This window comes from Eschscholzia californica, unplaced genomic scaffold (assembly GCF_041429995.1).
Source record: "Eschscholzia californica isolate CP2 unplaced genomic scaffold, dmEscCali1.0.p SCAF_2, whole genome shotgun sequence".
NCBI lineage: Eukaryota > Viridiplantae > Streptophyta > Magnoliopsida > Ranunculales > Papaveraceae > Eschscholzia > Eschscholzia californica.
The window spans coordinates 53115851-53130238 of NW_028238309.1; the positions used below are offsets into that span (position 1 = coordinate 53115851).

General features: G+C 38.0%; 2 protein-coding genes across 3 annotated transcripts; one reads left to right on the plus strand and one right to left on the minus strand.

The window, feature by feature from the left end:
* The first annotated feature begins 1190 nt into the window (after window positions 1-1190).
* On the plus strand, window positions 1191-4832 carry LOC147558982 (putative folate-biopterin transporter 9, chloroplastic). The gene is made up of 2 exons (XM_086660750.1): window positions 1191-2350; window positions 3177-4832. The coding sequence occupies exons 1-2, from the start codon at window positions 1822-1824 to the stop codon at window positions 4262-4264; spliced, it is 1617 nt and encodes a 538-aa protein (XP_086516876.1). The 5' UTR covers window positions 1191-1821; the 3' UTR covers window positions 4265-4832.
* Window positions 4833-5454: 622 nt separating this feature from the next.
* Window positions 5455-14114, minus strand: PRP39 (Tetratricopeptide repeat (TPR)-like superfamily protein). Of its 2 annotated transcripts, none has more exons than XM_086660748.1 (14): window positions 13591-14114; window positions 12539-12941; window positions 12312-12412; window positions 11002-11231; window positions 10180-10347; window positions 9367-9715; window positions 8705-8848; window positions 7950-8102; window positions 7738-7854; window positions 7375-7455; window positions 7143-7292; window positions 6713-7012; window positions 6496-6579; window positions 5455-5910 (listed from the first exon to the last, which is right to left on the minus strand). In XM_086660748.1, the coding sequence occupies exons 2-14, from the start codon at window positions 12897-12899 to the stop codon at window positions 5788-5790; spliced, it is 2361 nt and encodes a 786-aa protein (XP_086516874.1). In that variant the 5' UTR covers window positions 12900-12941; window positions 13591-14114; the 3' UTR covers window positions 5455-5787. The 2 variants fall into 2 exon arrangements, with proteins under 2 accessions (XP_086516874.1, XP_086516875.1); XM_086660749.1 differs by having other exon boundaries at window positions 5455-5907; window positions 13591-13955.
* Between the last annotated feature and the right edge of the window lie 274 nt (window positions 14115-14388).

Sequence of the window (14388 nt, forward strand, 5' to 3'; positions counted from 1 at the left end):
GAGGGGGTTCTTTTGTATAATATGTATTTTTGTACTATTCTTTATGTTTGTTTGTGAACATCTCCTCCGGAATGAGTACTTCAAGTATTGTATCCATGCCATCGTCTTTCGAGATTTGGCCAAAGTTTCCTCATCTATCGGCCGCACCACCTATCTACCGAAACAAAATATTGAGATGTTGATGGTCTTTAACTCCCGTTTTGATCTGTCTAATTGGGTAAACGATAGATTCCTAATGATTGATGTGTGAGAGAGAGGAAAAAGAAATGTATAGAAGAAGAAGAAGAAGAAGAAGAAGATGATTGGCCAACCGTCGATGACCACTTCTCTGACATCGGAGAAGAAATAAGGAACGGGTGAGAATAAATTTTTCGAGGAAGGATAATCGGGAAAGCAAAAAATCTGTTGTTAAAGTTAAACGACTGATTTAAGAAACATAGATCATTTTTTAATTTACGAAAACAGGAGACGAGAAGAAAAGCTAGTCACAAACTAGGGGGCAAAAATGAAATAACCCATCAATCTGATTGAGATTTTATAAGCAATATCCAAAGTTGTTAAAGGTAATCTCGCTAAAGACAATCTCTGGTTTGGTTAAAAGCAATGTGTGAACATAAGACCTCTGTAACGGGAGTAGATGTTCGACCATTTGCACCGGGAGGTTGTGGACAATATATAAAGGGTCGGTGTGCAATAAAAGCCCAAAATAAATAAAAAAATATGTCGAGTTTAAAGTCCAAACTTAATAAAAAAAAGGTTGGTGGACAATAGACCATTTTGAACCTTAGACCAAAAAATTCCAAAGTAACTACTAAGAAAATTTTATAGGCACTTACTATTTTTACCAACCACATCACATCTCCTTTGACTTGAACCAAAAATACCTTAGATGGGAGTGTATATAGCAAAAACAGTGACTGGCATTATTTGCCATACTTATATCATCGGTTATTATTTTCGTTAACAGTATGTGATTTTTCATCTTTTCCGAACTCCCTTTGTTTCTCAAGAAATTTAAAAGACCGTCCACTATAAATCTCTCTAAAAACTTGAGTCGAAAAACAATTCTTCCAAATCTCTTTGTAAGCTATGCAAACACTGTTTGCAAAAGAACTGAAACCGTCGATTTCTCCAGAATATCAATAAAAATTACCACAAATTAAGTTTTGGCGGCCTAACATGCCCTATTGAACAAACAACCGACTGACCCATTCCGGCCCCACCTTACGCAGACTCGAATATGTCGGACCACTTGAAACCAATGTTTTGTGCTCCTCATGTCTTCACAATTAGATTTGTGGCCTATGAAGTCTAAGTCGGTAAGGTTGTGACAATAGAGTTGGTATAATTTGGTACCAAAAAAGTAATAAACCCTCTGATTTGTTTGTATACCGGAAATCACCATCAATGCAAAACAGACAGATTGGGACCGCACCAGCTCTCTGCTCTCTCCTCTGGTTGCCATCCGAAAAATATACCAGACCCTGATTTTATACTTTCCCCTAATAGCATTCATTTAACCAACCAACTGACAAAGTCTTTTTTTGTTTGTTTTTTAGATCCGACTAAATCCTTCAAACTCTCTCAAATTTCCCTCTCCCTTCCCTCTCTCTCCACAAGATTCTGGAACCTCTCTTCTCTCCTCAGTTTCACTCTCTCTCTCTCTCTTTCTCTCTCTACAATTAAAGTATTCTTTCTCCTCCTTTCAAGCATATCACCTCACTTTATGTATGAACTCAGTTCTCTCTCTCTCTCTCTCTCTCTCTCTCTCTCTCTCTGTGTATTCTGTAACAACCCATCTTGTTCTTTGTTCTTGAAACCATGATTTCTACATTAAATCTAAGAAGTAAAAATACAGTCTTTCCAATTACTCAAATACCCAGAAAACAATTACCATCTTATAATTTCATTTGTAGTTCTCATAAACAAAACCCAAATCTCTCATCTTCCTCAAACACAAGTGATAAACAACAACAACAACCCATAATTCCCAATACCCATCTTCTAAAACCTATAATTTTAACTCCTACTGATAAGATTGTATCTATCAACAAACCCAATGTTATTAGGAAGAAAATTATTCAACATAAAACAATTTCTTCTAAGAAAGTGGGTTCTTGGGAAATGATAATTTTGTGTGGATTTGGGTATTGGATTCAAGGGTTTAGATGTTTTCCATGGTTGGGTCTTAATTTTGATATGGCTAATACTCTTAACCTAAATCCTTCAACATTACAACTTGTTCAGAACACTGCTAACTTACCCATGGTAGCAAAACCTATTTATGGTATCCTTTCTGATGCTCTCTACATTGGTGGTGCTCATAGAATACCTTATATTTCCATTGGAGGTCTGTTAGCTCTCTTTCTTTTTGATTATTTCCTTTTTCATTCTTATCTCTAATGAAATTTAACTCTAGTCTTTGATGATATTTGATTGATTTTCTGTGTGGGTTCTCTTTTTTATGTTAAGTTCTTGTTTCTGTAATTTCATCAGTTCATGCTAAGTTCTTAGGTCAGATTGGTATTCTCTAATTGTTAGTGAAATTGTTTAGAATTAGCAACATTTTGTTTATTTTAGTAGCATATACTATAATGGGCAATGGGTCTTATAATTTCTGTGAAATTTTCGTGGTAGCTAGATATGAGTTCTGTTTCTTATGTGTCCTCTGAATACATATTTGGATGGTTTCTTAGAAAATGCTTTTCGGGTGGTAAATGCTCGACAAATGATCTTCAATCGAATATTATGGATGACCAGGGGTGCTAAAGCGTAAGAGGATCTTAATCGTTATAAATTAGGAAAATATTTGAATGTCACCGTTACCGAAATCAGACAGAGTAGTTAATTGTGTGCAGAATTTATCTGTAGGCCCAGTTTCAAAATGTTGTGCTTTTCAAACTGTCAAAAATTTCCCCAACTAGACAATTCACCATCCTTGTCGTTTATATAGTAACCGTGATTATGATGGGTGTCTCTGCCATAATTGGTCGCTAAATAACCTTATACTAGTTTTTAGAAATATGGGTTCGAAACATTACGCGAGAATGGTCATTTGAGTACAAAAGCACCGATAAGTGGGTGTATTGAGTGGTTTGATTCTTTCCAATGCTTCTAGATTTCGATTGGAAAGAAGATTTGCCTCTCAAGTTACTGATCAATGGATCATTTTTCAGCACTTTTGCAGGTCATATCTTGGGGGTCACTGGCATTGATCCCAATTGCAGAAGAAGCTCTACCGTCATTAATGGCATGTATGTTACTTAGCAACCTTGGAGCATCCATTACCGAAGTTACAAAAGACGCTCTAATTACTGAGTATGGAAAAACGCAGAAAGTTAAGGGACTCCAGTCTTACGCTTTCATGGCTCTCGCTGCAGGAGGTATCTTAGGAAACTTATTCGGTGGGATTTTCTTACACAAAATTAAGAACCCAAAGATAATGTTTCTTTTTTTCTCGCTCCTACTCTCCCTTCAGTTCGTAAATTCCATAAGAACAAGAGAGGGTTCTCTTGGCATACCAGGGCCGTCAGATAACTACATCGCAAGGAAGTCGATCTCAGAATATCTACGACAAAAATTATCCGACATGATTAGAGCAATTAGTGAAGAAAACATTCTCCGCCCTCTTTGTTGGATTGTAGCTTCAATTATTGTGGTTCCGATTTTATCAGGAACCCTTTTCTGCTATCAAACACAATGCTTGAAGCTTGATGCTTCGATCATCGGAATGTCTAAAGTGATTGGTCAGTTGATGCTTCTACTTGCAACATTATTGTACGATCGATATTGGAAAAGACTTCCAATCAGGAAACTAATAAGTATAGTGCAGATTGTGTATGCAGCATCTCTTCTGTTGGATTTGATCCTTGTAAAACAGATAAATTTGAAACTCGGAATTCCAAACGAGGCTTATGTTTTGTGCTTGTCTGGGATAGCAGAAACTATTGCTCAGTTTAGGCTTTTGCCTTTTTCGGTGTTGCTTGCGAATTTATGCCCACGAGGATGTGAAGGATCACTAACTTCTTTCTTGGCTTCGGCTCTCTGTTTATCGTCTATAGTCAGTGGGTTTTTAGGTGTTGGATTGGCTTCGCTGTTAGGAATATCATCTGGTGATTACTCGAATTTGACAGTGGCCATAATGGTACAATTTGTTGCAGCTTTAATCCCTTTTGGATGGATTTCTTATGTACCGATGACACGAGCAGGAAAGGAAGATGGAAGGAAGAGATCAAGTATCAGAAGAATGAAAAAGAAAGTATAAGATAAGAGATAAAGGAGGTGAACCAAGTAAGAAGTCAGACCGAGTCCTCCAATTTGCTTGGCTAGATTGAGAGGAACTAGATGTTGAACTTCGTCCATGAAGAAATAAAACTGCTGATTGAGAAGAAGAAGAAGAAGAAGCTGGCACCCGGGGAAGGACAGAAAGCCAAGAAAGAGGAAAATCAGATAACTTCGGATTTGAACGAGATCGGGGTGATTGTTGCATATCTCTTTGCTCAGATTGGTGTTGTAAACTCACCTGACCAGAGGAGATGAGCTCATTTGCGGACACAAGGTAGCGGATTTAGTTCAGATTCATATCCGATAGTATTCTAAAATGAGAAGAGATAACTTCTTTAAACAAATCATAGACCGGCTATCCTACAATGATTGTGCTTTCCCCAGGGGCGATACAGCAGTGTCACGAGCCTAATTTTTTTGTAAAATTTCATTTCTTGAAGCTGTTTCAATTGGAAAATCAGAATTCATATATGTGACCATTAATTTTGGTACACAGAACTCTTATCCACAACTTTTAGAAATCACATTTTGGTAGAGATGTTTAGGTCAATGTTTCAGTATGGGACAGATCATGAAGTTATCGTTGTACCTGCTTTAGACATCCAGATCCAAGTGCACGGATATAGAGTTTTGTTCCTAGCGACTGAACACGAGCACGAACCCATAGTCCAGATTCTGAATGGTCCCACAAACTGAGCTTTGTCTTCGCTTTGATATCAACTTCATTTTTGCAAAATTGTGAAGTTAACATTTTTCGGGTAATTTGTCAAACAAACTGTTTATACAATACAATCATCAGAAAAGTAGTTTGTCCCACTTGGAGATTATCTTACTAGAAGCAGTATATAATAACGTATGGTTTAATGGATAGGTCAGTATCGAGATACAGAAACTAGGTACATTCTAAAAATAACTAGTATTCTTTGTTCAACCAGCTAGATTCAGTCTGCCGAGGGACAAGCCCCCACGCAAATATTGAAGAGCCCAACAAACGTCGTTCAAATGTGTCCCATTAGAGACCTAGTTTTACTTGTACAAGCAATTTAATCCGAGAAACTTTAAATATCTAGGTTTACTTGTATAAGCCACATCCACTTGGCCTGTCCTTGTTTCCTGGCACGTTCTATGTTTCAATAGAGCTCAAGAGAGCGGATCATGGAAGATTTACTATTTGACAACTAACATTTGAGGAATTGATTCAAAAGACATGCGTTTGAACTTTTACGACATAAAATACGGAATCCTCCTAAACTTTTAGGGTTCAATTACACTAATCAGGCATGAAATACAAGACCTCACTAACAATTCTCTTCCTCACCCAGACAAAAAGCATCAGTACCACCACCCCACAGGCGCCAGTTTCCGCAACCCGGCCACATGTTAGCTCTATATAAAAGAGAAAGCATCAACTGGAGGAGGGGAGAAATGAGATAACGAAGTTTACAGTTATGCCAAAATCGAGGAAAGTTAATATAATCAATCTTAACTCTTCACCCTCCCCCATCAATAGAAACTTCCCCCGTAGTAGGCCGAAGCAGCCCCCACCTGAGGAGGAGCTACTGGAGGCTGCTGCTGCTGAGTGATAGGAGCAGTGGCTACTTGACCAAAAAGCTGCTGCTGGTGCTGCTGCGTAAATGGTTCCCAAAAGAAACAATTAGTCTCCTCTTAGTAAATAGAGACATAGCTAAGGTGATTTTAAGGCATGGAAGGTTTCTCTATGGACACAGAAGCTGATTAATCCGCCCAATCGACCTTCTTTCGTTAGAGGGGTGCCTAATTTTGTGGACCTAAAAATAAAGTTTATATCCTTTGCCTTCCTCTCTCTCCTCTCGACCCTTCTGTCTCTCCCCTCTTTCTGCCGTTGGCAGCTCCTTCACAGGTGACGAGGGGAGGGTTTCAGGCAAAACTCTCCAACCTCCCACGAGGTTTTCGACTGAAACCCTCATCAAGGGCTTGAAATCCGTGTTACATTATTTAAGAGCGCCGTCAAGGGCTTGAAACCCATGTTACATTATTTAAGAACGCCGTCAAGGGCTTGAAACCCATGTTACATTATTTAAGAACGCTATAGGAAACTAAACACATTACGGTGTTTCAAAATGAGGGCCCCACTAAATATTTGTGTCCACAAAATCTGACAGCTACACAACTGATGTCTACTGTGCTCATAGCAATTACTATAATTATGTCTAATGATTAATATAATGATACCTGAGTGGCATGTGGAGGATAGGCACCATAGGCCGCTCCAGCACTTGGTTGTTGAGCTGAAGCAACATACCCACCATAAGCAGCCTGTAAACAGAAGAACCCTCACCATTTTATTTAAATATAAAAAAGGAAATCAAGTACCATTTCTACTATCTACTTGAAGAACAAAGAATTCTCAGCTTCACTTCGAGATGATAACAACTAAAAAATGACGAACCTGTTGCGCGTAGCCTGAGGTCCAAGGTTGTCCTTGTGGCTGTGGAGTCTGCACCCAAGCCTGAGGCTGTGCTCCATAACCTGCAACCCATGTGCTCTGAGTAGTTGGATACGCGCCCATTACTGACGGAGCTTGAGGAGCACCTGCATATGACTTGGACACCTTTGTTTTCTCTGAAGCTAAGAAATCTTCGGCACTTCTTTTTCTCATTTGGGATGTGCTCCTGTGGCATAAGAATAGCTTGGCATGCCGATCCTCAGCCTTCTTGATAGACTGCGTGTCTCCAAAGAGACCCAAAAACTACATATAGAGAAGAAAAAAAGAACACATTATTTGAACATCGAAAACATCTTCCATGAAAAAGAGAATTCTTGACAGTTTAATATTTGGTAGTGGGATGCCTAGTCAGATCAGATTTACTAGGCCTTACCTCCAAATATATGCTAGACAGTTCTTCTCTATCTGTGGTACTTGCTGTGCTGGAGTTATCTGGACTAGGCATTATGAATTTCTCCACTAATGAATCTAGGTAATCAATTCTCTTTGGCACTGACTGAACTGACTCTAGATGTATTATAGCCTGCACATTTGAGAGAAGCAACTTAGAGAAGATAAATAAGGAAGTATAGATAAGTAAATTCTGAGAAGATTTGAATATAGACCTCAAGGATTGATTTTGACAACTGGACATGTTCAAGTGCTCCAACTAGAACTTCCCTAGATCTCTCCACATTGCCAGCGACCTACATCAGATGGTTCATGACTCATGAGGCATAATATTTGATGACAAAAAGCATGTGTTTTTTTTTTTTGCTGCACGATAAACAAAATATGATCGCGTATTCTAACATAATAATAATAATAATAATAAGATAGTAATACAAAAAATTAGCCAATACTGTACTAAAAGAAATACAAAGATGATAAAAGTAGTTGCCAATATATACTACTATTTCTATAGCCATATTTAACTTCATATGAGGGATCACTTCAATATGTTTGCAAAGTAAAAGTAAAACATTTACCAAGAATAAAAATCGGGAGTACTGAACAAACAGCATTGGTAATATTTGTGACTGCTCTTTTCCCTTTTCAGTTGCAATAGACTGTTCGTACAATGAAAAGGCTTCCTCGGTATTGCCCTATAAAATCAACAATAACACGTAAACAATGAAGTTACAACATATGATCCAAAGACCATCATTGGAATCTGAAGCAGGGTATCAAGTAGTCTCACCAGTCGATATTCCATGTTGGCATGCTTTGTAATAGCTTCTAGTAAACCAGGAGAAATTCCAGAATGCACAAGTTGATATGCTGCACGAGCTTCTTCAATATCTCCATTCTGCTCTCTAAGTCTAGCAGCAAAAAGGTGAATCTCGGGTTGTCTCTGTAGAAGTGATGACATTAATGAGAAAATAAATACGCATTGTAAAATATGTACTTATCATATAATAATTACAGTGTAAGAAAGAGAAAGACAAAAATATCAAGATTGCAAATTCATGACTCTGTTGCAACCTATTGGAAAGTGGTTCAACTTCAAGGCTTAAAACCACCAAAGCTTGTATGTATACGGAAATTAAATGAATATTATGGTAACAAGTACAATCTCGCCACTAGGTAGTTTATTAATTTTCCAACTTATGGTTCACAAAGGACCCACATCTTGATATATATATCACTATATCAGCAAAATAAAAGAGAACATGATGTCTAAGCTGCTACATAATTTTATTCAGGTAAAGAGACTAAGAGAGGCATGTAATTGCTGATCCGTATCAACAAAACCATCTTTGGTTACACTAATTGCACATATTCTGCTAGTATAGATCTCACAATAACACATGCTCAGCAATAAAGAGAAAATGCATAAGCATATTGATTTGAATTCAAGTGATTGTTGTTATCTTTTTAGTACTACATCAAAGTGAAAAGTGGACCAAAAATCATTGACCAACCTCCAAACAAGTTTAACAAATTATGCAATACCTTGACAAAGACTTGTGTAGCACGAGCAAGAGCATTGTTCGCAAGATCCATACTTCCACTGACTTCCATGCATAAAATATACCTTATCCAGAACTCAGGGTAGTTGGCGCAGGCAATTAGGCATCTTTCATATAATTTGACAACCTTCAATAGCATTAAGAAAATTATATTGATTCGAACTATATCAATGTACTCAATTCATACAAATAAGAGACAAAGAGATATGCATAAGGAGTACTCCGTTGGCTGTACATGGAGGCCCCTCAAATACGGGAGGAGGGACCGTCCTTTCTTGATAGACAGATGGTTAGGAAGATAAAGATACCTGCAGGTATGAGACTAGAATTTTTAAAGAGCAATATTCACTATAGAATATATATGTATCAGGAACCTTGAACATCCACTAACAAATGAGGGTTTGAAGTACTTAGCCTCATAGAAACCAAATGGCAGGCCCATGCTTTAACATCAGTTCAAATTCCCATTTTAAAAGTTGCTTCATCCGATGCTATAACCAATAAAGCATATAACGCAGCAAAATATGACTTAGCTGTAAGTCCATATCCATTGGAAGCAGTACCACAACATATAGTTAACAAGCAGAACTAAAAGTTACGAAAGGAATGTGATTGCCCCAGCTCCTAAAATGAACTTAAGCATACCTTGTTGATATCATATCCCCCTTCTATGAAATCAAGATAGTTATGCCAATTTTCAAGCTCCGACTCGTTGAGTGGCCGCACATGGAAATAAGGCCTCCTAATAGCTGTTTCAAAACCAATGATCTTGGAATCGAACTCCTTTGCTTTCTTATACATCTCTTCTCGAACGGCAACATACTTCTCCAACTCCTCCGGTTCTGTTAATCCAGCACTTACGGATTTAAGGGAATGCTCTGGACCATCAGGATGAACCTCGCCTTCGAGTCCTCGGCTACTAGTATCCACTGCAGAAGCCTCCTCAGCTGTCCTTAATTCCGACAGAGGCCTACTTCCAGCCAATTCCTTGAAGCTATAACAAATACAAACACCGTGAATAGTTTTTAGAGAAACTAGGTTTTGTTGTCAAAACACTCAAGAGGGAAAATCAAGTGATAAATTTCAAAGTACAAGAACTGGGAATTCATTCGCAGTTTAGAAAACAGGAAAAAGAAAAGTATCACTGTTGGAACTATACGTTGGTGTTCAGTCACCAAATGACTATATTCTATATATACTACCTGGACACTCGTCTGCTGATTTGATTAACTAATTTCTTATGCATAATGTATACCAAATAGCCGTACAGCCATACTATTATAAGTAATGTAACAATGTCTATGTTTGGCCTCGCTCCAAAGTCCAAACAATCCTTCCACAGTTTCCGGACTGGCAACATTTGAAACTTAGCCACTAGAAAAATAAATAAAGCAAGACAAATCCGCTAAATAGTATGCTGTACAAACACATTTCAAAGTGCTAACAAAGCAGTATTACCTGTTTAAGTAGCGATCCAGTTGTTGATTAGGACTCTCCAGTATTCTCGTGTAAATGACAGCAAGGCGGCCCCACTCTTGCTGTGAGTATTCGTACTCTATAAATTTGTCCCAAAGAGGATAAGATAGATAATCTGTACCAACATAAGCCAATCCACGTTCGAAAATCCTGAAACATCATGAGAACATTGGATCATTATCTACTTGTGGAAACCACCAACAAAGTAGGGTGCAACCATGAAGGTATATCTGGAATGCTTCTGTTAAACAGTAAAAGAATTTCACTTTAAAAGGGTATCAGACTTCTAAACACCTGGATTTACCTTCCCCAAAAAAATCATATTATGTCTGCACAAAGCGGAGATAGTGGCCATCTTAACCCTTAACTGAACATGATCTTCCAATCAGCTTTTTGATTATCAGCTACCCATGGTTGCCCAAAGTGTCGAAGTTAAGAGAGAAGTAACTCATTGAGAACTAGATAACTACTTTGGACACCTTTGAAGAAAAGTACAATAAGCGAATGCATATAAAGAGTCCACGATATTGCAATTACATCCTAACACAAGGAATTGAACTAAGCTATATGGTCCCAGGATGATGGTATTGTAACTTAGAAATATTTTTCTAAACCGCAATCCCATCAAACCTTTCTGCCATAAATGTGACTACTCGCTGTTGCAGCACACGGAATAGGGTCAGACAGCAACAAAAATAATCAGAAATGGTGGCCCTCGTATTAGCAAAAAATCATTTGAGGAGCACTTGATCCCGCAACAAGTATGTGTCCACAGCCCACCAATAAGGACAAAAAAGGTATTACCTTCGAACAGTGTCTGGATCTCCATAGGTCGACATGGCAAATACACAATAGTGAAGCCAAATGTCCACAGAATAGGTCACTGACTCAACTGCCCGTTCATACACCTCCACAACTTTATCGATAGCGCCCAGACGTGCTTCATGGTCTGCGTACTTCTTCCAGTAACCATAACACAACGGGAACTCTGCTAAAAAGGCATCATACACTTTTCGGATTTTTAATATGTTGACCTGCCAACAAGAAATATGTAGATGGTCAAGTAATTGAAAATAACTACCATGAAACTCTTGTGCATGATATCACCAGGTTAGCCTAGAAAAAGAGCAGTGAGTTTCTATGAGATGTTTCTGGCCCATCATTCCATGAACTAATTAACATAATGAGTTGACAAATGATCATTCTGAGCAACAAAACACTTTCAACCTCCATCTTACACAACTGACAAAATTCAAACGAGGAAGATGGTTATGGTAGGCACTACAATATTACAGATCAGGACGGATGTTTTCAAGCTTATGCCCTATTTCAACGATGATTAGTTACATGTGTCCTCAAAATTTTGGATGCAAATATGCAATATATCCTAAAGCTCGTTCAAAATCCCCACTCGGTAGTCGTTGCGATAAGTGTCTTTTTTAACTAAAAAGTACTATATTAACTGAAGATGAATGACACCAATTCCCAAACTGTGAAATGACAACACTACAGAGTTATTTAAAGTGACAAATTCAGCTCAAGGTTTAGATTCCAAGACAGAAGAAGGAATGTTTGAAATGACTAAGCAATGTCAACCAGATGTTATTACTCAACAGACATAAACAGTAAGCAGTTGATCTCTTGGAACAGCCTAAGAAGAAAAAGATGCTTCATCACATTATTAGGAACTCTGAGTTTACATGATGCCATTTTTAAGTTATGGTGAGGGATGCTTTCTTATTCCTCTCCCTCATCCTCAATTTTTATTCGGGAGTAGCACTTCTCTACTAGTTCTTGTAGAAACAGTGAGAAAAAGAAAAAGATAATACAATTTGTTTTTCTTTTCACCAGAAGTTTGACAAGGGCTGGTCTTAGATAGGAATTAACATTTTCCTGATGCGTTGTGAGATATAGACATGAACAATGAAGCAGGGTGATTCACAGTGAATTTGGCCTTTAGTGTATATAATACATCACAAATGCATCTTGAATGTTCTTTTGTTCTTGCATTTGCTTATTAAGACTTTTAATCCAATCATTTCAAGTTTAGCTCATGCACAATGTAAATATTCATTTAAAGAACGGTCAGGTCTATCAAACAACAAAAAAAATACCTCTGCTGCCTTTTCGGACTCTTCAATAAGTGCAGTCCATGCATTAAAATCCAAGGAATTTGCCTTCACTATGCTCCACAATCGCTCTTCTTCAGTAGAAACTGCCGAATAATTGCCAATAATAAAAGTTAAAATCATCGCTCATCAGATCCCAACAGGGCAAAGAAAGACTTTCATATAGGAACACACATATTTTTCAGCCTACTATCAGAAAAGAAAAGTCATACCGGAATCAGCCCCAAATTGTTGTTCCTCAGAAGCAGCACCACCAGTTGCATTTAGAGAATCTCCATTCACATTGCTACCCATTGGACCATTCCCATTGGCAGAAGAATCATAGACTCCGGCTTGAGATGACTCTGACACTAAGTTTTCCTGGCTAGCATTGTTCTCGCTAGTATCAACCACTCCATCTGTTGCTTTAATGTTATCAGCTGGGGGAGCAGGAGCTTCTATGCTAGAACCATCGGCAGTTGGAACTCCAGTGGGCTCAGTGGCAAAAGAGCTACCATCAGCAACCGGATTGCCTGTCGATGCATACTCCAAAACAGTAGATGTTTGGGCAACCACCATTTCGCTGTCCCCCATTTAACTTTACAAATACTAATTCAACACGTTGAATAGTCGAAGCTGAAATATTGCAACAAAAAAACAAAAACTCTCTCAAATCACTGTTAGATATTTCCATAAGAAAATACAAGTAAAACATCAAAATGCAAAAGAGAAGTAGAGCAAAGAGTGAGAAAATTCAGTTCCTTGGTATTTTCCAACTAAGAGTAAGAACCCAGATATATAAATGAAGCAGAAATCTTACTGAGGTAACCTAGTTCAAGGCATCTATTAATCAATACTCAACCCCTAAACCATCCACCAGAAACGAAAAACAGAAACAGTTTAATCTGAAAAAACAAATGAAGTACTGATTTCATCAAGTAAGCATGAATCAGGTAAAGAGACTATGAAGAATATTGCAGTCTCAAACATTGAGCTCTAAGGCAAAAAAAATATGAAAAAAGAACCTGAAACTGTGAGTTTCCTTGTCCTGTTACTAGGAGATTCTATAGAAGATTAAAACTAATAAGCAGGTTCAGATTCAAATGTTGGAAGGAAAGAACCGGCGGGGTATAAAGGAGGAAACCCTAACATAGTGATTCATAAAGCAAAATGTCAAGTGTTTAAAACCCTATATTTTTGTTAACGACATACTTAGGGTTTTTAAAAGCATGCTAAGAAGTAAAGTGCAGAAAATAAAGAGAGAGGAAGATTAGGGTTTGCTTACAGGTACACTGAAGGATGATGGCGAAGAAAGAAATGAGGAGATAACTGAACAGAAGCGGAGAAGGTTCAAGTTTCTCTCGAGTAGAAGAACTAGTTTCAGACTAGGGCACGGCACACCCAACTTACCCTTTACTACTGCCTGTTTCCGTAATTTACCCGTGTCAATGTATTTTTCTTTAAACAGGAAAATAGAGTTTTTATGCTTACATATTGAAAATGTAAACTATTTAAGCACATAGAGTGTTTTCAAGGAACTATAAACCAAGCGGAATAATCCTGCTAATTGATGATGAAACAATTGATCAGATCATAATCAGACACCGAGAAAATCCTTACTAGTTTTGGCACAGATAGCGTGTTTCAGCTAAGTAGGCACCAAAAGCAAAAGCTCTGCTAGTTTGCCGATAGAACAGTTAGACTACAATCACGCATCGAAAAAAAATTCTGCTAACTTAAAATGGAGAATGCTTTCAGCTAAACAGACACCAATAGCAAAAGTCATGTCAGTTTGACGAATAAACTGTCAAGCTAGAAACCAAGCTAAGAAAAACCCTACTAGTCTGACGATGGAACTGTCAGGCCATAACCAGGCACGAATAAAGTCCCGCTTTGCCAGACAAAAAAACTTGTCCTGCTAGATAAGGAAAACATACTCTACTAAGGATGAAAAGCCTGGTGAGAACAAACCCCAACCCTGAATTATTATGGACGACAAACAATCAACACAAAAATCTCGCTCTGGCAGGCACAAACAACTATATCTTTCATTTTTGTGTTATCCAGATCATCTCGGGGGCGA